General features: G+C 59.4%; 1 protein-coding gene across 2 annotated transcripts in view; it reads right to left on the bottom strand.

Moving 5' to 3' along the window:
- Positions 1-23376, bottom strand: part of NOS1AP (nitric oxide synthase 1 adaptor protein) — a 51742-nt gene that overhangs the window by 5669 nt on the left and 22697 nt on the right. The window contains exons 3-6 of one of the 2 annotated variants that reach the window (XM_054165283.1): positions 2559-2651; positions 2100-2173; positions 874-982; positions 327-468 (exon numbers count right to left, since the gene is read on the bottom strand). In XM_054165283.1, coding sequence (XP_054021258.1) covers positions 327-468; positions 874-982; positions 2100-2173; positions 2559-2651 — 418 coding nt within the window. The remainder of the gene's footprint in view (positions 1-326; positions 469-873; positions 983-2099; positions 2174-2558; positions 2652-23376) is intronic. The other variant, XM_054165284.1, reaches the window with a different exon arrangement.

Here is a 23376-nt window from a genome sequence, read left to right as displayed (position 1 = left end):
GCCTCAGCGGGGCAAAGGCTGCGCTCGGAGCAAGCCGCCCGGCAGTGTTTGTGCAGCCGAGCGCGGAGGCTCCAGCAGAGCCCCGGGCGCTGCTAATGGGCTCGCAGCAAGGGGGACGCTTGTGAGGCTGATGGCTAACACCTAGTGAAGGCTCCTCGCTGGGCAAGATCCCAGCTTGAGCCGCGGGCTCCGCGGGCCGGATTGCCGTGCAAATCCATTCCCCGCAGGCGGCAGACAGGAAGGAGCTGGGTCGGGAAGAGACAGACTTCCTAGACCGAACCTGCCGAGCCCCCCGGGCCGCCCCAGCCTGCGCCCCCCCGGAGTACCTGGCACGTCCAGGTCGTCCCCGTTCCTCTCGCTGTCTGCATCCTCCTGCCCGTCCGCGTTCTGCTGGGTGTGCTGCAGGCTCAGCTTATGGCACACCTCGAAGGCCTGCCCCACCGTCCGCACGATCCGCATGGCCTGGCTCTGCGGGGGGAGAGGGCAGGGAGGGGAGGGGGCAGGGAGGGGAGAGGGCAGGGAGGGGAGAGGGCAGGGAGGGGAGAGGGGAGGGAGAGGAGAGGGCAGGGAGAGGAGAGGGGAGGGAGGGGAGAGGGGAGGGAGAGGAGAGGGGAGGGAGAGGAGAGGGGAGGGGAGGGAGAGGGGAGGGGAGGGAGAGGAGAGATAACCTCAGCTGGGCTGCCCCTGCCAGCTGATGTCCCCAGCCTGCTGCAGCTCTTGGGGGTCTCTGTGTGCTGCCACAGGCACTGGGCCCCAGGGCTCGCATCACCAGGGTGTTCCAGGCTGCCAGCTGCAGAGCAGCACCACAGGGTGCTGCCCCAGGTATCCCACTGAGACCCTGCCATGGCAGGGGGTGCATCCCAGCACCTTTACCTTCTTCTTGGATTTGAAGACATTGCACCTGAAGATGTTGCTGGAGCCATCCCTGGCAATGTAGCTGAAGATCTTTAGGTCCTGGGAGTCATGAGACACATAGAATATCCTGCCAGGAGAGAAAAGCCCAGAGAGCAAATCACAGCCTGGGCTGCAGCAAGAGAAGTGTGGCCAGCAGGGCCAGGGAGGGGATTCTGCCCCTCTGCTCCACTCTGCTGAGACCACAGCTGCAGCTCTGGGGCCAGGTCTGGAGCCTCTGTGCCAGGAAGGATCTGGAGGTGCTGGAAGGTGTCCAGAGCAGGGCCGCGAGGATGAGCAGAGGGCTGGAGCTGCTCTGCTGTGAGCACAGACTGAGGGAGTTGGGGTTGTGCAGGCTGGAGAGGAGAAGGCTCCCAGGAGACCTCATTGTGGCCTTGCAGGATCTGCAGGGGGCTGCAAGAAAGCTGGGGAGGGACTTCTGAGGGTGTCAGGGAGGGATAGGACTGGGGGGGATGGAGCAAAACTAGAAATGGGGAGATTGAGATTGGCTGTGAGGAAGAAGTTGTTCCCCAGGAGGGTGGTGAGAGCCTGGCACAGGTTGCCCAGGGAGGTGGTGGCAGCCTCCTGCCTGGAGGTGTTTGCAGCCAGGCTGGAGGTGGCTGTGAGCAACCTGCTGTGGTGTGAGGTGTCCCTGCCCATGGCAGGGGGTTGGAACTGGCTGAGCCTTGAGCTCCCTTCCAGCCCTGACAACTCTCTGGCTCTAGGAGGTCACCCACAGGGCACAGGCCAGGCCACAGCCAGTGCTTCCCAGGGCACGTCCTGGGGTGCTGGCAGGTGCCCAGCCTCTGCAGCACATCCCTGCTAAAGCCCAGCAGAAATTCTCTTGGCAGAGGCTCTGCCTGGGCTGGGAAAATTAGCCTGCTGACTCAGCAGCAGCTTGGGAAGGCAGCACAAGGCTCTCTCTGCTCATCCACCCCCCCAGGACCAAGCTGGCAGCCCAGCAGCTCTCCATGGACAAACCTCACTTCTTTGCCTTGCTTGCTCAGAGCAAGAGAGGCTGTTCCAGGCTCCCCACTCACTTCCCTGGGACACAGAGCTCCCTGCTCATAGCTTTTGCCACTGTGCTCAGGGAAGGACTTCTGGAGAGCAAAGCAAGCGAGGGGAGCTGCCCTCCAGGGGGTGGTGGCCATTCTGCAGCCCCCAGCAGAGGGGCAGGGGGCCAGCCCAGGGCCCCCCAGCAGGCTCACCTGTAGATGGGGTCGTGCATGACCAGCATTTTGTTCTCATCCCAGGCCCATTCTTTTTTCTGCAAGGAGAGAAGCTGAAGCTGAGTACGTCAGATGCTGCCCTTGAGATCAAGGACAGGGCAGAGTCAGCCCAGAAGGACCTGGGAAGCTCTCATCATGGCTCTGCTGCTGCTCCCTCCTGAGGGACAAGTCCTGGGGACCGGCAGTGTTCCACATCACCTCCCACAGGGCCCCCTGAGCCCCTCCCTGTGTGCAGCAGGGCTGGCTCAGCGCCCCCGGGGGGGACGTGGCTCAGCTGGGGCTGAGCCCAGCCCACCCTTCCCACCCCCCCAGCCCACCCTTCCCACCCCCCCAGCCCACAGGCTGCCCAGAAATGCAAGGATGGTGCAGATCCCTGTGCTGGGAGGGGAGGGCTGCTGCTGCCAAGGCCCCATGGCTGCAGGGAGCAGAGCTGCCTACCTTCTTCTTCTTCTTCAGAAGGACTTTCACACCGTCCACCGACACGATGAGGTTCACCTTCTTCTTCTTGATGTTCTTGGCCTTGAACTCATACTGCAGGGCATGGAAGAGAGCCTGGATTAGCCCTGCTGGGCCAGGAGAGCCCCAGGGAGGGCTGAAGAGGCTCTGATGGGAAGGGGTGAGAGGGATGGGAAGGGGTGAGAGGGACAGGGAACACTTTCTGGGCCCCTCAGGTTAGGAAAGAGGTTGAGCTGCTGGAAGGTGTCCAGGGAAGGGCAACACAGCTGGGGAGGGGTCTGGAGCACAGCCCTGGGAGGAGAGGCTGAGGGAGCTGGGGTTGCTTAGCCTGCAGAAGAGGAGGCTCAGGGAGGAGCAAGAGGAGGCTCTTGCTCTCTCCAACTCCCTGAAGGGAGGTTGGAGCCAGGTTGGGGTTGGTCTCTTCTCCCAGGCACCCAGCAGCAGAACAAGAGGACACAGTCTCAAGCTGTGCCAGGGGAGGTTTAGGTTTAATCTTAGTAAGAAGTTCTTCCCAGACAGAGAGATTGCCCTTTGGAATGTGCTGCCAGGGAGGGGGTGGGGTCAGCATCCCTGGAGGTGTTTAAGAGCAGCCTGGGTGAGGCACTCAGTGCCAGGGTCTGGTTGATCAGTTAGGGTTGGATTGGTGATCTTGGAGGTCTCTTCCAACCTGGCTGATTCTGTGCTTGAGTGAGCCCTGCCAGTGGCACCTGCTGGGGGGTTAGAGGCTGGCTGTAGCCATGCTGGGAGCCTGAGCTCTGCTTGCTCCAGCCTGGCACCTTGGCTCCAGCCCCAGAGCCCAGTGGGCATCACAGCTTGCCTGAGCTGTGTTGCCCCCACTGCTGTTTCCTGAGTCATCCCCATCTCCCACCCCCCACTTCAGCCAGGTGAGAATGGCTTTGAGGAATTGGATTTCCAGGGCTTTCATCATTTGAACCCAGGGCAGGGCCAGCAGCTTTTCCTGCCTGCTGGCTCTGGCTGCCAAAGTTAATGCATCATGCAGTGATGGAAATGTCACACCGAGGGCTGGCAGGGGCTGGAGGCAAAGCTCTGCACCAGGATGCCTGCCCTGTGCTCCCTCTGCAGAGAGAACCATACAATAGTCAGGGCTGGAAGGGACCTCAAGGCTCAGCCAGCTCCAAGCCCCTGCCATGGCCAGGGACACCTCACACCACAGCAGGTTCAATCTCCTGCCCTGGGACTCTGCCCATCTGCTCCTGGAGAAGGGTGATCACAAAGTCCCTCACCAAAGAGGCAGCCAGCCTGGGGGTCCAGGTCCCATCTCTCCTACTCCCCTTCCATGCTGGTTACAGGCAGAGATGAAACTGCCTCCAAGAGCCTCTTCTCATTGCTGGTGCTAAAGCTGTGCAGGGGCAGTGCCCAGGGGCTGGAGCCAGGCTCTGCTGGGGGGTGCCCAATGCCAGCACCAGGGGCAGTGGTGGAAGCTGAGGCAGAGGAAGTGCCATGGAAACAGGAGGAAGAATTATTTCCCTGTGAGGGTGGCAGAGGCCTGGAGCAGGCTGCCCAGGGGGGCTGTGGAGGCTCCCTCTGGGGAGATACTCAAGACCTGCCTGCATGTGTTCCTGTGAGCTGCCCTGGGTGCTCCTGCTCTGGCAGGGCTTGGACTGGATGAGCTCTGGAGGTCCCTTCCAGCCCCTGGCACTCTGTGATGCTCTGTGCCTTGCTGAGAACCAGACCAGTGCTGGGAGCACAGGGGCAGAAATGCCTTGGCTCAGCCCAGGGAAAAGTGAGCTGCAGCCTTGGAGTAATGAAGCCAGCAGCTTGTGAAGCTCCAGGCATGGCTTTTGCAGGAGCTGGGAGCTGAGCTGGATGCTCTGCACAGCACCCAGAGCACGGCACCGCTCCCCGGGGAGCTGCAGGCTGATGGATTGCTCCTAACGATCGCTGCTCACAAGCAGCAAAGTGCATTCCCGAGAGGCTGCAGCCCTGGGGGGTTCTACTCTGGGCCATCCCAAGTGCTAATTAAGGTGGGCCTGGGGGAGACAGCCACCCTGAACAGCACCTCGGGGTGACAGAGACTATTTTTAGCCTTGTCTTCTGGGGGAGCAGCAGCCCCAGGGCAGCACTGCAGACAGAATCACAGAGCTGTCAGGGCTGGAAGGGACCTCAAGGCTCAGCCAGCTCCAGCCCCCTGCCATGGCCAGGGACACCTCACACCACAGCAGGTTGCTCACAGCCACCTCCAGCCTGGCTGCAAACACCTCCAGGCAGGAGGCTGCCACCACCTCCCTGGGCAGCCTGTGCCAGGCTCTCACCACCCTCCTGGGGAACAAATTCTTCCTCACAGCCAATCTCAATCTCCCCACTTCTAGTTCTGCTCCATCCCCCCCAGTCCTATCCCTCCCTGGCACCCTCCAAAGTCCCTCCCCAGCTTTCTTGGAGCCCCCTGCAGATCCTGCAAGGCCACAATGAGGTCTCCTGGGAGCCTTCTCCTCTCCAGCCTGCACAACCCCAACTCCCTCAGTCTGTCCTCACAGCAGAGCAGCTCCAGCCCTCTGCTCCTCCTCCTGGCCCTTCTCTGGACACCTTCCAGCCCCTCCAGACCCTTCCTGGCACAGAGGCTCCAGAACTGGCCCCAGAGCTCCAGCTGTGGTCTCAGCAGAGTGGAGCAGAGGGGCAGAATCCCCTCCCTGGCCCTGCTGGCCACACTTCTCTTGCTGCAGCCCAGGCTCTGCTGGGCTCTCTGGGCTGCCAGTGCTGACTGCTGGCTCCTGCTGAGCTTCTCCTCCCCCAGCACCCCCAGGTCCTTCTCCTCAGGGCTGCTCTCAAGGCCAGGACATTTCAGCAAAGATGCTTCCCACCCCTGGATTGCATTTCAGGGACAAGCCCAAGGCAGAGCTCCTCAGAGAGGCTTCTGCAATCCCAGGCTGCAGAGGAGGCTCCTGCCTGGGCTTGCCCTGAGCCTGGCAGAGGGAGGTGCCATGGGGAAAGCTGTTCTGCCACTGCCACACTGCAGCCAAAGCCCCCTTGTGCTGACAGCTGATGGCAAAACTCCAGCAGGAACCAAGGGGAGCCAAGAAGTCAAATGCTCCAAAGGGCTGAGCAGATTTGCTAAGCCCCTGCTTAAATCCAGGCCTTTACCCCAGTGCCAGGAGAACCAAGCTGCTTCACCAGCCCTGCCCCTGGGCTGAGAGCTGCTGCCCAGCCTTGCCCCAACCACTGCAGCAGGCTGCCCAGGGGGGTTGTGGAGTCTCCTCTCTGGAGATACCCAGCCCCCCTGGCTGTGTTCCTGTGTGAGCTGCCCTGGCAGGGGTTGGGCTGGGTGAGCTCTGGGGGTCCCTTCCAGCCCCGGGCACTCTGAGCCAGAGCTCGTTAGCACAGTCACTCCGAGGAGCCCAGACTCTCTCTGGGATGCATTTCCCATGCATCAAAGCACAGCTCTGCCCAATGAAGCACTAATGAACTCCCTGCCCCCTGGGACCTTAATGAAGCTCTGAGCACAAGTTAACAACAAAGGAGTGGGGAAGAGGACTCCAGGAGCTGCGTTGAGGTGGAACCTCCTGTGCTGGAGTTTCCATCCACTGCCCCTTGTCCTATCCCAGGGAGCAAGTGAGCAGAGCCTGTCCCCTCCCTCCTGACCCCCAGCCCTCAGCTATTGATAGCCACTGATCAGATCCCTCTCAGCCTTCTCCTCTCCACACTGAGCAGCCCCAGGTGAGGGAATTTTCATTCAGGTTCAGTTTATTTCAGAAGCTTTTGAATGCTGGGGAGGGATGATGACAGAGTCACAGCAACAGTCAGGCTGGAACAGAGCCTCAGCATCACCAAGCCCAGCCCAGAGCCCTGCTCTGCAAGGCTCACCCCTAACCCACAGCCCCAAGCACCACAGCCAAACCACCTTCAAACACCTCCAGGCTTGGGCACTCCACCACCTCCCTGGGCAGCACATTCCAGTCCCTGACCACTCTGGATGGGAGACAGATTCTTGCTGCTGTCCAGCCTGAGCCTGCCCAGTGCCAGCTCGAGGCTGCTTCCTCTTGTTCTCAAGGAGCCCAGCAAGCCCCCAGCTCTCCAGCTCTTGCCCAGCCTGGCACACAGGGGGTGGTGTCAAGCTTCCTTACAGCTCTGCTGGGTGGAAGCAGAGTGGCAGGGATGGATAACACATTTCTCAGGAGCTTCTCCATGCTGTTCACACCTCCCCTCTGCCACCCTGGGATTCACAACACAGCTCTGCTCCAAGCTGACAGGGTGCCACTCGCTCCCCATTAAGCAGCATATGTTGCTCTCCTCTCCAGCAAGGGCAACCTGAATGCCCTGGCAGTGGGAAGGGGCTGGGCAGCGCTGCCTGCAGCAGCTGGCACTGCTCCCCACCTCAAGCCATGATGGGAACAGGCAGCTCTGCATGGAAGGCAGATGTGCAAAATGCAGACTGCCACTCAGCTGAGGGCAAGGGCAGGGCCCCCATGCTCTGACCAAAGGGGTGTTGTCTGATGGAGGATGGGGGCTGTTTGTTTTGGTGGGCAATGAGACCTCACCTGCAGTACTGCATCCAGCTCTGGGCTCCCCAGCTCAGGAGGGACAGGGATCTGCTGGGGAGAGTCCAAGGGAGGCTGCCAGGATGCTGAAGGGACTGCAGCACTGCCTGGGGAGGAGAGGCTGAGAGCCCTGGGGCTGTTCAGTCTGGAGAGGAGAAGGCTGAGAGGGATCTGATCAATGGCTATCAATAGCTGAGGGCTGGGGGTCAGCAGGGAGGGGACAGGCTCTGCTCACTTGCACCCTGGGACAGGACAAGGGGCAGTGGATGGAAACTCCAGCACAGGAGGTTCCAGCTCAGCATGAGGAGGAACTTCTGCCCTGGGAGGGTCCCAGAGCCCTGGAGCAGGCTGCCCAGAGAGGTTGTGGAGTCTCCTTCCCTGGAGCCTTCCCAGCCCCATCTGGATGTGTTCTGTGTGCCCTGTGCTGGGTTCTGCTCTGGCAGGGGGTTGGACTGGATGGTGTCTGGAGGTCCCTTCCACCCCCTGACACCCTGTGAGCTGTGATCATTTCATTCCAGCCCATCTAACCTGCACCAGGAACAGACTGAAGCCTCTTCCACTGGCAGTCTGCCACCAGCAGGGGCAGGAACCAGGAATGCTGTCAGCTGGTGCAGAATGCAGACACAGAACAAATCTCCAGGCATTGAGGTGGCCCTGTCCCCCTTCCACCCTCTGCCACAAAGAGGGGCGAGAGAGGTTTGCAGACCTGTCCTGGTGAGAGGGCAGTGGCTCTGGGAGCTCAGCTGAGAGGGAAACAGCACTTCCCCCAGAGCCACAGCTCAGGCAGCAGGGGAAGGAGCCAGCAGAGAGCCCAGGCTGGCTGTGCTCTCTGGAGGGAAACCTGCTGTGCCAGGGACCCCTGAGCAGAGCTGGATCACACAGAGCCACCCTGGCACCACAGAGGGCTGGCTGGCAAGGGCCCTGCCACAGCAGCCACCTGAGCTCTCCCCCTGCTCTGCAGCTCCTTCCCCAGGGGAATGAAGCCACAGGGCCAAGGCTGGCAGCACAAGGGCAGAGGGCAGGCTGCTGGGGGCCTGTGCCCACCTCGCCTGGCAGCCCCTCTGGCACAGCAGCTCATAAAACACCTTCACAGTTAGACTTTAACCCAGGGTCAGCTCAGGCTAACGAAGGCAGGCAGAGGTGGGAGGCTTTCCCCAGTGCTTTGGGCACTGTTCTCTTGAGGAAGAATTAACTTCTTATGAAATGCCAGCCCAGCCTGAGTTCAGTCAGCACAGGCTCCCAGAATTAATGGCTGGGGAGGGCAGCCACATCCCCCAGCACTTCTGCTGCTGCAAATAGAGGGCATGGAAGGAAACCTCAGCCAGGGACAGGAGGCCAGGCAGAACCTGCAGGAGGGAAGCCAAAGAAACCTTGCAGGGACTGCCCAGGGAGGTGGTGGAGTCACCATCAGTGGACGTGGGCTTGGATGTGGCCCTTGGTGGCAGTGGTTCAGGTGGTGTTAGGTCATAGGCTGGGCTTGATGCTCTCAGAGGTCTCTGCCAGCCTCAATGATTCTGTGATCCTGCCAGCAGTAAGGAGGAGGAGCAGCAAGCAGCAGCAGTGTGCAGGGGACTGAGCACAGAAGGAAGTGGCACCAACCCTGGTGCCCTTGGGTGACTCACAGCTGCCCACAAGCTGTGTGGGAAAGGGAACTGGAGAGGGCTGTGGCCCTTTCCTGGCCCTGGTGCCAAGCCACCCCAGGCACAGGAAACAGGGAGCAAGAGAGACAGAGGCAGAACCTGCTGCCTGCTAGCCCTGTGTGGGGTAAACACCACCTGGAGCTCGGTGCCAGGGTCCAGTGGGACTGCTAGCAGCAGCCTGCAGCCAGGAGCTTCTCTTCTCCCCTTCATTTCCTCCTGGCACACTGTTAATGGGAGGAGGAGAGTGACTTCCAGAGCTGCAGCACACAGGCAGCACAGTGAGCACAAGGCCACAATGTGCCCAGCACCTCCTGGGACCCACCAATGCCTTGGGCTGGGAAAGAGCCCCCAGAGGGGAGGCAGGCAGGGCACAGAGCCTGCCAGGGCAGAGGTGCTGGGCACTGGGACTGGAAGCACACACAGAGGATGTGGCAAAGGTAGCTGCAAGCCAGCATGCAGGGTGAGCTGGAGGGCACAGGGACGTGGAGCACAAGCCCAGGAGCACTTCTGCAGGCAGGGAAAGGACACAGAGGGGGGCTTCCCAGATGGGGGTCTGCAGGGGCTGCTGACCATGCAAAGGAGCCTGAGCAAATGAGAGGACACAACCAGTAACAATACATCAACAGAAAGAAAAGAGACTGGAGAGGAAAAGGGAAGGATTTCAGTACAGCCTTGGCACAGCAGCAGAGGCCTGGGCAGGAGGGCCACAGAACTGCCAGGGCTGGAAGGGACCTCAAGGATCACCCAGTGCCAACCCCCTGCCATGGCCAGGGACACCTCACACCCAGCAGGTTGCTCACAGCCACCTCCAGCCTGGCTGCAAACACCTCCAGGAACCTCCTGTGCTGGAGTTTCCATCCACTGCCCCTTGTCCTATCCCAGGGCACAGTGAGCAGAGCCTGTCCCCTCCCTCCTGACCCCCAGCCCTCAGCTATTGATAGACATTGATCAGATCCCTCTCAGTCTTCTCATCTCCAGTCTAAACAGCCCCAGGGCTCTCAGCCTCTCCTCCCCAGGCAGAGCTCAGTCCCTGCAGCATCCTGGCAGCCCTCCCTTGGACCCTCCCCAGCAGATCCCTGTCCCTCCTGAGCTGGGGAGCCCAGAGCTGGATGCAATGTTCCAGGTGAGGTCTCAGCAGGGCAGAGCAGAGGGGGAGGAGAACCTCCCTGGCTCTGCTGGCCACACTCTGAATGCCCCCCAGGATCCCATTGGCCTCCTTGGCCCCCAGGGCACATTGCTGTCCCATGCAGAACTTGTTCCCCACCAGCACTGCCAGGTCCCTCTCCCCAGGGCTGCTCTCCAGCAGATCCCCTCCTAAGCTGTGCTGTGCAGTTTGTTCTTCCTTCCCAGCTGCAGGACTCTGCCCTGTCCCCTGCTGAGCCTCCTGGGGCTCCTCTGTGCCCAGCTCCCAGTCTGCCTGGGTCTGTGGAGGGCTGGGCACAGAGGATGCTCTTGGCCCTCACGATGCTTTTGAATGCTCTCCCCTGCCTCCTCAGAGCCTGCATTTGGCCACACGGGGGAATGTGGCTGGGAGAGGGCCCTGCTGCTGTGAAAGCAGCCCTGCTGCTGGGGTGCCCAACAAGGGCAGTGCCCATCCTCCCACCCAGCTCCAGGTCTGATTCGGGCAGGCGTGGGTAGCTGCCGGCGACGAATGGAGCGGCTCTAAAGACACCCAGCGTGGGGAGGACACGGAGCCCAGCTGAGGCTGCTGCTCTGAAAGCATCCCTGCAGCCCAGCACAGCCACTGACCACACACAACAGCCTTGCAGCAACCCTGGAGCACCCCACAGCACATCCCCCCTGCGCTCTGCTCGCCGTCCCCAGCCAGGCAGCGGAGCTCTGCCTCCGGCCTCCCCTCGCTGCAGCTCCAAGCTGCAGGAGCTGAGCTGAGCTGCCAAGCTGGGACACAGAGCCAAGACATCCTCCCAGGAAATCTCAGATGAACCAGAACCACAAAAATTAAATCAATATCACCCAAGGGGGGGGAAGGAGAAAGCTCCTCTAGGCAGCAGCTTCTTCGCACCTCCCCAGGCTCCCATTTACAGCATGATTTACCTCCCTTAACAAGAACCCCCCAGGGAGCCACACCTCCCTGTCCCAGGCTCAGGGTGAGCTGTGGGGTTGCTGTTGCTGTTCTGTTCAAAATAAAGAAATACCTTAAAACCAGGGAGGCAAAGGAGGCCTGAGGCACAGCACTGCCCCTCTGCCTCCCAGCGCAGCTTGCAGCTGCTCCGCAGGCTGCGGAAGCCCAGTGCTGAGCAGAGGATGCAGCAGCACAGGGCACACACAAGGGACCCCTGGACACAGCTCTGGGGAGGCCACACCTGGAGTGTGGTGTCCAGGTTTGGGCAGCTCAATCCCAGAGAGATGTGGAGGTGCTGGAGCCAGGGCAGAGCAGGGCAAGGAAGCTGGGAAGGGCCTGGAGGATAAATCTGATGAGGAGAGACTGAAGGAGCTGGGGATGGTTAGTGTGGAACAGAGGAGGCTGAGGGAGACCTCATTGCTGTCTACAGCTCCCTGCAAGGACCTTGTGGAGAGGCTGCTGCTGGTCTCTGCTCACAGGGAATCAGTGACAGAACAGAGGGAATGGCCTCAAGCTGCCACTGGGGAGGTTCAGACTGGACAGGAGGAAGAATTTTGTGATGGCAAGAGTGGTCAGGGACTGGAATGTGCTGCCCAGGGAGGTGGTGGAGTGCCCAAGCCTGGAGGTGTTTGAAGGTGGTTTGGCTGTGGTGCTTGGGGCTATGGCTTAGGGGTGAGCCTTGCAGAGCAGGGCTCTGGGCTGGGCTTGGTGATGCTGAGGCTCTGTTCCACCCTGAATGTTGCTGTGACTCTGTGCTGCAGCAGCACAGTGCACACACAAGGGATGCAGCCAGCAAAGCAAGAGCAGCTTCCCAGCAGCAGCCCTCAGCTCCACCCAGCAGATCATCCAAGCCAACAGCAGCTCCCTGTGCAGCTGGTAAGAGAATGCTGGGGACCCCTCCCCAGCACAACCATGTAATCCCTCCCCCAGCTTGGGCACACAGAATCATGGAATTGTCAGGGCTGGAAGGGACCTCAAGGCTCAGCCAGTCCCAGCCCCCCTGCCATGGCCAGGGACACCTCACACCACAGCAGGTTGCTCACAGCCACCTCCAGCCTGGCTGCAAACACCTCCAGGCAGGAGGCTGCCACCACCTCCCTGGGCAACCTGTGCCAGGCTCTCACCACCCTCCTGGGGAACAACTTCTTCCTCACAGCCAATCTCCATCTCCCCATTTCTAGTTCTGCTCCATGCCCCCCAGTCCTATCCCTCCCTGACTCCCTATAAAGTCCGAGCTAAAGCAGCGCTTCCCAGCCAGGCACTGAGGAGACTGTGCCAGAGGCTAGCCCCCAACCTTGGAAACATCTCCAAACCCCTCTCAGGAAGCCAAGGAAGTGCCAACAGCACAGACTGGCCTTGTGTGGGAGGTGGCAAGCTCCCCCCTGCCTTCCCATGCTGCCAGCTGCAGTGACCAAGCCCGGGGCGTGGGAGCTCAGTGGTGCCTGGCTGCCAACGGGACACTGGGCAGGCTGGTTGCAAAGGCAGCCAGGCCCTGAGCTGCTCCCACCAGCTGAGCAAAACAAGCAGCAGGCTCTGCACACATCTGCAGGGCAGTGGCTTTCACACTGCTTTTCACAGGCCTGGAGAGAGGAAGAGCAGGGCTGAGTGGCAGGGGTTTAGCATTTACCACCTGTGGCTGGGCTGAGCAGAAGCAGACCCCTAGGAACCCCCACATCTGAGTGGCATTTGTGGTGCTTTCAATGAGAGGCACACAGCTTCAGCCCATGCAAGGCAGTGGCAGGGGCTGCACAAGCTGCCTGGCAATGGAGCTCCTTGAGGTCACCCTTGGCAGCAGGCAAGGAGCTACCAGAGCTCAGAAGTGGCCTCTGGTTGGGGCAGCCTGCAGCCCATGTGCTAGAATGAGCCTGGCAAGAAAAGCAGTGCCAGCTGCAGCAGTTCTGGCATGCCCCTATACAGCAATCCCCAATTAAAGTCCTGCCTCTTCCTGGCACTGGCAAGACCCCATGCCCTGGGGACCCCGGGAGAGCTGAGCCTGGGTGCTGAGCTGAGCCTGGGTGCCAGCCGGGCACCTTCCTCCACAGCAGCAGAAAACAAAGTTGCTGTGTTCAAGATCAGCTTCCTTTCCCAAATGTTTTTGTTTTCCTCTCCTTTTCTAAGCCAGCTCCTGCCTCAGGGCAGCTGAGATCATCCCTGCTCACACAGAGGGGACTGCAGGCAGGGCTGGCAGCACAGAAGGGCACAGAGCCATAGGATCACACAGTCACAGACTCACAAACCCAACCTGCCCTGGGTTCAAATGATGAAAGCCCTGAAAATCCAGTCCCTCAAAGCCATTCTCACCTGCCTGAAGTGGGGGGTGGGAGATGGGGATGACTGAGGAAACAGCAGTGGGGGCAACACAGCTCTGTGCCCTCCCCAGGGCACAGCCCAGGCAAGCTGTGATGCCCATTGGGCTCTGGGGCTGGAGGTGCCAGGCTGGAGCAAGCAGAGCTCAGGCTCCCAGCATGGCTACAGCCAGCCTCTAACCCCCCAGCAGGTGCCACTGGCAGGGCTCACTCAAGCACAGAATCAGCCAGCTTGGAAGAGACCTCCAAGATCACCAATCCAACCCTAACTGATCAACCAGACCCTGGCACTGAGTGCCTCACCCAGGCTGCTCTTAAACACCTCCAGGGATGCTGACCCCACCACCCCCCTGGGCAGCACATTCCAAGGGCAATCTCTCTGTCTGGGAAGAACTTCTTGCTATTAAACCTAAACTTCCCCTGGCACAGCTTGAGACTGTGTCCTCTTGTTCTGGTGCTGCTTGCCTGGGAGAAGAGCCCAACCCCCACCTGGCTCCAACCTCCCTTCAGGGAGCTGGAGAGAGCAAGAAGGTCTCCCCTGAGCCTCTTCTTCTCCAGGCTAAGCAGCCCCAGCTCCCTCAGCCTCTCCTCCCAGGGCTGTGCTCCAGACCCCTCCCCAGCTCTGTTGCCCTTCCCTGGACACCTTCCAGCACCTCAACCTCTTTCTTGACTTGAAGGGCCCAGAACTGGACCCCAAATCCCCGCCTAGGGCAGGAGATGAGGAGAGGGGCAGTGCAGGAATGCAGCCAGGCAGTGCTTCAGGAAGGCTGAGCAAGGCTGAGCTTACACCCCAGGCTGTGAAACACAGGCCTGATGCTGGTGGTGCTCCTCTGCTGCTCCCCAAGGAGCTCTCTCCCCACCCTGGCACAAAGAGCCTGAGCCAGAGCAGCAGAGGAGGCAGCTGAGAGCAGCCAGGCAGAAGAGCAGTGAGGAACCCAAGCTGGTAACACTGTAACCAAATCAGCAATTAGGAGATTCAGACAATTAATAAAGCATGAATGAGCAGCAGCCTGAAACGCTCAGTGCATCAGCAACAAGGCAGCCCTCTGGGGCTCATTAGATGCTGGCAGAGCTCAACAATGTTTCTGGGTTGTAACTGGAGGTAAGGGGAAAAAAAAGAGAAGAGGAAATCATTCCTATGCCACTTGTTCCACAGCTCTCCATGGCAGCAGCAGCCAGGGCAAAGCTCTGCAAGCCACTCACAAATTGCTGCACCTCCTCCCTGGGGAGAGGAGGCTTAGGGGAGACCTCAGACCATGGAAGGGGCATAAAGGCTCACAGGATGCCAGGGCTTGGAAGGGACCTCCAGAGAGCATCCAGTCCAACCCTCCCTGCCAGAGCAGGAGCACAGAACCCAGCACAGCTCACACAGAACACATCCAGATGGGGCTGGGAAGGCTCCAGAGCAGGAGACTCCACAACCTCTCTGGGCAGCCTGCTCCAGGGCTCTGGGACCCTCTCAGGGCAGAAGTTCCTCCTCATGCTGAGCTGGAACCTCCTGTGCTGGAGTTTCCATCCACTGCCCCTTGTCCTATCCCAGGGTGCAAGTGAGCAGAGCCTGTCCCCTCCCTCCTGCCCCCCAGCCCTAGGTCTGTGAAAGCTGAGACCCTACAATACCTCCATGACATTAAACCATTCTGCATTCTGTACTCTTTTAATCTCATGGAGGCATCTTCTGTATTAAAAGTGTACCTCACAAAGGCTTCAGGCTGGCTAAGAAGCTTGGAGAGAACATCTGTTCCCCCCCTCCCCTTGCAGGCACTGTGTCAGAAATGCTGTAAGAGCCACACAGCCCAATGAAGGTGACAGAATCCACACCTCCAGGGGATGTCCAAGCAGGAGGCAGTGGCACAGAGAGGGGCCAGAGGGCTGCTGTGTGCTTGCAGGGCACCCCCTGCAGCAAGCAGGGCACAGCACTGCTCATTTTCATGCAGGCCTGGGAGAAATAGAACAGAATAGAACAAACCAGGCTGGAAAAGAGCCTTTGAGATCATCCAGTCCAAGCTCTCACCCAACACCATCTGATCAACTCAACCATGGCACCAAGTGCCTCAGCCAGGCTCTTCCTAAACACCTCCAGGGATGGGGACTCCAGCACCTCCCTGGGCAGCACATCCCAATGGGCAAGCTCTCTCTCTGGGAAGAACTTTCTCCTCACCTCCAGCCTAAACCTCCCCTGGCACAGCTTGAGACTGTGTCCTCCTGTTCTGGTGCTGCTTGCCTGGCAGAAGAGACCAACCCCCACCTGGCTCCAACCTCCCTTCAGGCACACAGAGGATTTGCTATCTATCCAGGTCAAGAGCAGAGGAATTTGGCACCTGCTCACCTCAGGTTGATTTTATAGGTCATTGGCTAAGTAGCCCTCTGGAAGGTACAGCAGAAACTGTGTCCACAAGATGCAGGAAGACATCTTTGGCAGGGGGGTTGGACTGGGTGATCTCTGGAGGTCCCTTCCAACCTCTAATGCCCTGTGACAGTGTGATCCTAAAGAGCCCTGGAGGTATCCAAAGGTGTGAGGGCAGTGGAGAAGACACTGTGAAGAGAGCGTGGTCCTGGGCACAGGAGAGGGAACCCTCACAGCAAAGAGGAGAAGTGACATGGCCACAAAACACAGCACTGCAAGGTAACCCAACCTGACATCTTCTGCCTCACCACACACTGCAAACAGCAGCAGGAAAGGGTTTCAGGGGGAAAAGGCAACAAGAACATCACAGAACCCCAGAACATTAGAGGATCACCCAGTGCTACCCCCTGCCAGAGCAGCATCACCCAGGGCAGGCTGCACAGGAATGCAGCCAGGTGGGGTTGGAAAGGCTCCAGAGGAGACTCCACAGCCCCCCTGGGCAGCCTGCTCCAGGGCTCTGGCACCCTCACACCAAAGAAGTTTCTCCTCATGGTGAGCTGAAACCTTCTCTGTTCCACTTTGTCTCCATTGCTCCTTGTCCTATTGCTCTGCACCACCCAAGAGAGCTTGGCCCCCTCCCCTGGCCCCCCAGCCCTCAGCTATTGATAGGCATTGATCAGATCCCTCTCAGCCTTCTCCTCTCCAGACTAAACAGCCCCAGGGCTCTCAGTCTCTCTTCCCAGGGGAGCTGCTCAAGTCCCCTAAGCATCCTCCTGGCTCTCCCCTGGACTCTCCCCAGCAGGTCTCTGTCTCTCTCGACCTGGGGAGCCCAGAACTGGACAGAGGATTGCAGCTGTGGGCTCAGCAGGGCAGAGCAGAACCCCCCCAGCCCTTCTGGCCACACTCCTCTTGCTGCACCCCAGGACCCCATTGCTCTCTTGGCCCCCAGGGCTCATTGCTGTCCCAGGCAGAACTTCTGTGACTCTGTGATCTCTTTTTCCACAGCAAGCTGAGTGGAGCTGCACCTCCAATCACTCCCACTTGGGCCACTGGCTCTGGATTTCCTGGCTGAGGATTCCTGGGTGTGCATGCAGAGGTCAGAGATGTGCTCTCTGTGCTTCCAGTCCTGGAGGGAGTCACACACATTCCCCAAGTTCCTGGGGATGAGGGAGTGCTTGAAGGAGTCCAGGCCAATCCCATCCATCATGGGGAGAGGGAGTAAGAAAATGCCACTGGAGCAGAATGCCAAAGCAAAACTGGAGGCCTCAGGGGGAAAGAAAGGAAAGAGAGAGAGGGCTCTCTGCAGTGCACAGCACTGCTGGGACCCAAGAAGCACAGGGCAAACTACCCGAGGCAGAGCTGTTCCCAGTGTAAGAGTTAAGCTGAGCTTTAACCACCTTTGCTGGAGCTCCCTGTGGTGAATGCCTACCTCAGGTGGACTTGTTGCAGCTGTGGCAGCTTCCAGGCTGCTGCCCAGGAGGCTTTCCCAGACTGCTTTCTGCTGAGCTGGGCTGGCAGTTTCATTCTGGGGGGGATTTTCCCCTCCAGATCAATTCCAGCCCACACCAGCAGGTTCTGATGAAATGGATCAGCAGTCTCCACAGGTTAAGAACGTGGCACACAGCAGTGGTTTGGCTGGGGGGGGTGGGTTTCCCCCCTCCCTCCCTCCCCACCATGCTCAGCTCACACTGGTGAAGACTAAGTGACAAATTCCCTGTTCTCAAGTCAGGGAAGGAAACATTTTTCTCCTCTGAAAACACAGCCACAGTCTTCAGCTGGAGTCTGTGCCCTGGGCAGGCTTCACTGCAGCTTGGGGCAGCCAAATCCCTCCCCAAAATTCACTGCTTCTGAGGTCTGGGGTCTGGTTTTGCACTCTTTGCTCCTCTGTTGCTGAGTTATTTCTCCCCTTAATGACAGAGCAAGAGCCAGGTACCACCTCTGGACAGGCTCAGGCCTGGTTGGAAGAGGTGGCTGCCCAGGACACAGCTGCCTGTGTCTCTCTCTTAGAATCAGAGTCAGTAAGGTTGGAAAAGACCTCGGAGCTCACCCAGTCCAAGCTGCCACCCAGCACCTCCTGACAACTCAACCATGGCTCCAAGGGCCACATCCAAGCCCCCCTTGAACATCTCCAGGCAGGCTGACTCCACCACCTCCCTGGGCAGCCCATTCCAACGACCAAGACCTCTTTCTCGCTCAGTGGAAGCACTTCACCCCCTGCCTGTCCCCCCAGGGCCACCGAAGCAGCCGGGGCTGCGTGCGCAGCGCCGTGCCAAGAAGCTGCAGCCCCTGCACAGGCTGCCCGTGGGGTGAGGAGGAGGAGGAGGGGGCAGGGAGCTTTGCAGGACCTTCATTGTGCTCTGCACACCGCAGCCCTTCTCCCCTGGGTCTGGGAGAGCGAGTGCACAGCTCCTTTATCTCGTTCTGGGCTGCGCCTGTCATCCCGCTGCCCCCACAATAGGCACATCCCTTCCTCCAGCTCCCTAATGACCCTGGACCCATTCCCCAGGGCAGCTCACAACAATGGCTTTGTGCAGCCTCTCCTCTCCAGCAGCTGTGAGCCTTTCCTCCAGCCCCGTGTGCCACGGGAACGTGTTGTAACACAGCCACCCTCCTGGCTCTCAGGGCCGCGCAGCTCCGCGCCCAGATCCTCCTCACCTTGCCGCAGGCTCCGAAGCTGCTCTTCCCCCTTGGCCACTGCTGGGCAGCACCCCCTGGAACAAACCTTCCTGCTGCTGCTCCAAGCCAAAACCACCAAGGCTTAATTTTAGCAGCACAGGAAAGTGGGGCACGTGGCATCCTCTTTGCAGGGCTGCACCTCCACGTTTCTGCCTCTCTTCTGAGGTGATGCAGGGGAGGAGAGCGCTGCAACAAACCACATCAAGGCCTCTGGTCCTTGGCTCGTGAGCATCACCCACAAGAGCAGCAGACTCAAAGTGCTGGCTTCAGCTGGGTTGGATTTGAACTCAGCCTGGTGCCCTGCACAGGGGTGGCTCCCTCAGAAAGCCTCTGACAAGTCACTTGGTCTCCCTGCAGCTCAGTTTCTCATCCCTAAACCAGGTATTAAATATTGCTTAACCCTTGCCTCACTGCTGCTGAGCTTTGGCCTTGGGTTTGGTTTTTTCCCCACTCTTTGCTCCTCTTTTCCTGAGTTATTTCTTCCCTTAAGGACAGAGCAAGGGCCAGGCATCAGCTCTGGACATGCTCAAGCCTGGCTGGAAGAGGTGGCTGCCCAGCTGCTGCTGCGTCTCTCTCGCTCAGCTCCATGCAACACTGACTTCAGCAGCTGGCACATGGGAGCAGGGGGACCCCCACTCCATCCCAAGAGGCAAATGCTGCCATGGTGGCAGCAGGCTGGTGAAAGCCCTCCTTTGTTTGGCAGAAAGACAGTGGAAAATTCCATGTTGCAGTAAATGAGAAGGGAAAACCCTCCCCACAAAAGCAATGCCCTGGCTGTGAGGGCACAAACTGGAGGGCACTGGCAGAGGGGGATGGGTCCAGCTCTCCCCTGTGTGAAGCAGGGAAGTGCTGGGAAATGCCAGGAGGAGCTGCAGACCCTGAAACGAAGCACAGCTCAGCACAGCCCTCCCACAGCCATTGCCTCCTCTCAGGCACCACCAGGAGCTGCTGCTTAGGTGTGATCAGGAATCTGTTCTAAAGTGACCAGAGAGGTGGAGAGGGTGAGCACTGCTAGCAAACTGCCAGCAGCAGCAGAGGCTGACACTGTCTGAGGCAGCGGTGGGGCTGCAAAGCATGCGGAGCCCTTTGTCTTCAGCACCACTTTCTGCAGAGCTTTAGGCAACTTCGGGGCTCAGGCAGCTCTGTCGCCTTGCAGAAGGAGCAGAGAGCTATCAAAGGATGATGGTTTCTGTAAAAACCTCTTCAAGCCCTCAGAAACAGCAATTACCCGTGCTCTCATCACCCTGCATCTCCCAGAACAAGCTGCAGACCTTCCCCCCTTGACAGCCAGGCTAAATCCAATCATGCCTGCAAGGCAGTGTGCAACAAATCACTCCTGCCTAGGCAGCAGGGAAGGGAAAGCTGGAGCAGGCACGGGGAGAGCAGGAGAGCCACCTCAGCACCACCAGCAGCTTCCCAGAATCACAGCGTGCCAGGGGCTGGAAGGGACCTCCAGAGATCATCCAGGCCAAGCCCTGCCAGAGCAGGGTCACCCAGAGCAGCTCACACAGGAACACATCCAGGTGGGTTTTGAATGTCTCCCCAGAGGGACCCTCCACAGCCCCCCTGGGCAGCCTGCTCCAGGCCTCTGCCACCCTCACAGGGAAATAATTCTCCCTCCTGTTTCCATGGCACTTCCTCTGCCTCAGCTTCCACCACTGCCCCTGGTGCTGGCATTGGGCATCCCCCAGCAGAGCCTGGCTCCAGCCCCTGGGCACTGCCCCTGCACAGCTTTAGCACCAGCAATGAGGTCACCCCCAGGCTCCTCTCCAAGCTGCAGACCCTCAGCTCCCTCAGGCTCTCCTCATCAGGAAGATGTTCCACTGCCTTCAGCATTGCTGTGGCTCTGTGCTGGACTCTCTCAAGCAGTTCCCTGAGGCCCTTCTTGACCTGAGGGGCCCAGAACTGGACACAGTACTCCAGGTGTGGCCTCAGCAGGGCAGAATGATGAGTGCCAGAGCTGCAGCAGTGCTGTGCCCCTGCAGGAAGCAAGGTTTGAAGCACCACATTCCCCTGCTTCGAGTGCAGCTGAGCCCTGGCAGCGAGCTGGGCTGGCTGTGCCACCAAAACCCCTGTGTGCATCATGGGGAGCCCCAAAGGAAGGGGCCAGAGGAAGCCAGGGGCACTGACCCCCCTGCATGTGCTCTGCTGAGCCCAAGGGAGAACACAACTCAGCAGTGCAGTGCTGAGACCTGCTCCCAGGAAGCCTGCCAAGCAGCAACAAGTGTGAAGCAGGAGGAAGAGCAGGGAGCACAAAGGGGGGCAGACAAACGACTTCAGGTGGTGGCCATGCATTTAGGGAGGGTGTGGGAGCCCTGGGCTGGGAAGGAGCTGTGCTGAAGGCTCTGCCCTCCTCCCCACCTCCAGGGAGCCTGGCAGAAACGATTCCTGCCCTCTCCCTCCGGCTCCAGCAGCTACCTGCCGGTGGCTCAGACGGTGACACTGATTCACTGCTGTGCTGGTGGGGAAAGCCCCCAGCCCTGGAGCCAGAGGAGTCACAGGGAGATGCTGCTGGCTCTCCAGAAGGAAGAAAGCCCAACCAAGGAAGCACAGGGCAAGGCTGTGTGATGGGGACATCACAGCATCAGAGGATGTCAGGGGGTGGAAGGGACCTCAGGAGATCATCAAGTCTCCAACCCCCCCCTGCCAGAGCAGGGCCACAGAACCCAGCACAGGTCACACAGGAACACATCAGATGGGGCTGGGAAGGCTCCAGAGAAGGAGACTCCACAACCTCTCTGGGCAGCCTGCTCCAGGGCTCTGGGACCCTCCCAGGGCAGAAGTTCCTCCTCATGCTGAGGTGGAACCTCCTGTGCTGGAGTTTCCATCCACTGCCCCTTGTCCTATCCCAGGGTGCAGCTGAGCAGAGCCTGACACAGGGCACCCAAAGGCACTGCTGCCTCCCAGCTTTATGTCAGCAGCAACAGCCCTGCCCTGGGCTCATTGCCTGCTTGGCTCCCAACATTCTCCAAGCCATTTGCCTGGCTACAGGCCAGCATCACCCACCACAGGCACTGCTGCTGGTGCTGCCAGGCCCACAATCAGTTGATGTGCTCCTGCCAGGGCCCTGAGCAATGCCTGCCCGTGGGACACGTGCCCAGAGCAGAAGTGTTGAGCTTCTCAGAGAGGCAGGAGGTGTGAGGGTGACCATGCAGCAGCATGCCCCCAGCCTGGCTCGGTGGCTTGCCCCCAGCCTGGCTCCCTGACCTAGGTTATGCTTTCCTTCACCCTTGCTGGCTCCACCACCAAGCTCTCTGTCCAGCTGGGTACCCACTGCTCTTTCCCAGGCTGGACTCCTTGCTACCAAGCTCTCCTCCCCACCAGAGTCTGGAGCCTTGCCACAAGGGATGTGTTGCTTCCCCAGGCCTGGCAGAGAAGGGCAGTGAGCCCATGGTGACCAATGTATGAGGCCAGCTAGCAGGGGATGCTCATCCCTCATCTCCTGCTATGCCACCGTGCTGAGGGGCTGAGCCCAGGCATTGCTGCCACTGCAGGACCCAGCCAGCCCAGCAGCCAGCCAGCCAAGGCAGTGCTGGCCCATGCCTGCTGGGAGCTCCTTGCCTCTGGCAAGCAGTGCCCAAAGCCCCAGCCCCACACAGCTTCCTCTGGGGCTCAGACCTCACTGTCCCCAGGAACAGCTCACACTTCACACCTCCTCACAAGCTCAGGTGCCTGCCTTCTGCCAGGGAGCCATCTACCTCCTCAAACTTGCAATCCTGCCCCATGAGCATTGCAGCAGGGTGCAGGTACAACTCACACCACTTAATCATGCCAGGAGCCTGAAAAGCTGTGCTGGAAAGCACTCACCACATCCTGGCCATGGTGTTAAAACAGAGGGCAAAGCCACCAGGCTTTGGCCAACTCTCCTGGGAGCAGTCTTGGTCAGCTTTTGATGAAACACTGACCCTGGGAGGAGGCCCTGACCCATTTCATGCAGTCATGTAGGCAGAAACACTGAACCAACCGTCACTGGATTGGGAATTTCAGTGCCAGGAGAAACATCATCAAAGATCTTTCCCAACCCACAGTGCTTCTCAGACTCTGTGGACCTGCCCAGCAGCCTGCACCCTTTTCTTACTGCAATTGTCAGAGCACTGAAAGAGGAACTGAGCTCACAGAATCAGTAAGGTTGGAAAAGACCTCAGAGCTCATCCAGTCCAACCTATGACCCAGCACCTCCTGACAACTCAACCATGGCCCCAAGTGCCTCAGCCAAGCCCTTTCTGAACACCTCCAGGGATGGGGACTCCACCACCTCCCTGGGCAGCACATCCCAATGGCCAATCTCTCTTGCTGGGAAGAATTTTCTCCTCACCTCCAGCCTAAATCACTGCAGACATCCCTTTGGTTCCTCCCAGGTCTAACACAACCTAATGCTGTTCACCTCAGATAACCACATCAAGCCATTAGCTCACAGGATCATTCACCTCACACCCAGTGCCATGGCCTGGCAAAGGGCAAAGCTGTGCTCTTGAGGCAGCCAGAGCCTAAGCATCTCCTGGCCAGCTCTCTGCCCACGTCCAGAGAAGGGCAGCGAGGCTGGGGAGGGGTCTGGAGCACAGCCCTGGGAGGAGAGGCTGAGGGAGCTGGGGTTGCTTAGCCTGCAGAAGAGGAGGCTCAGGGGAAACCTTCTTGCTCTCTCCAACTCCCTGAAGGGAGGTTGGAGCCAGCTGGGGGTTGGGCTCTTCTGCCAGGTGACCACCACCAGAACAAGAGGACACAGTCTCAAGCTGTGCCAGGGGAGGTTCAGGCTGGAGGTGAGGAGGAAATTCTGCAGAGAGAGAGTGATTGCCCTTTGGAATGGGCTGCCTGGGCAGGTGGTGGAGTCACCATCATTGGAGGTGTTCAGGAGGAGACTTGATGGGGTGCTTGGTGCCATGGTTGAGTTGATTAGATGGTGTTGGGTGATAGGTGGGATGTGATGATCTTGAAGGTCTCTTCCAACCTGGTTTATTCTATTTCTATTTAACAAGAGGACACAGTCTCAAGCTGTGCCAGGGGAGGTTCAGGCTGGAGGTGAGGAAGAAATTCTTCCCAGAGAGATTGGCCACTGGGATGTGCTGCCCAGGGAGGTGGTGGAGTCCCCATCCCTGGAGGTGTTTAGGAAGAGCCTGGCTGAGGCACTTGGTGCCATGGTTGAGCTGATCAGATGGTGCTGGGTGAGAGGTTGGCCTGGATGATCTCTGAGGTCTTTTCCAACCTGCTCAATTCTGTTCTGTTCTCACACCCCACCCAGGCAGGGTTCATGCAGGGCCAGC

Source organism: Dryobates pubescens, chromosome 11 (assembly GCF_014839835.1).
Source record: "Dryobates pubescens isolate bDryPub1 chromosome 11, bDryPub1.pri, whole genome shotgun sequence".
NCBI classification, from domain to species: Eukaryota; Metazoa; Chordata; class Aves; order Piciformes; family Picidae; genus Dryobates; species Dryobates pubescens.
Note: the sequence above shows the minus strand (reverse complement) of the source record. Positions and strands in the feature narration are given on the sequence as shown.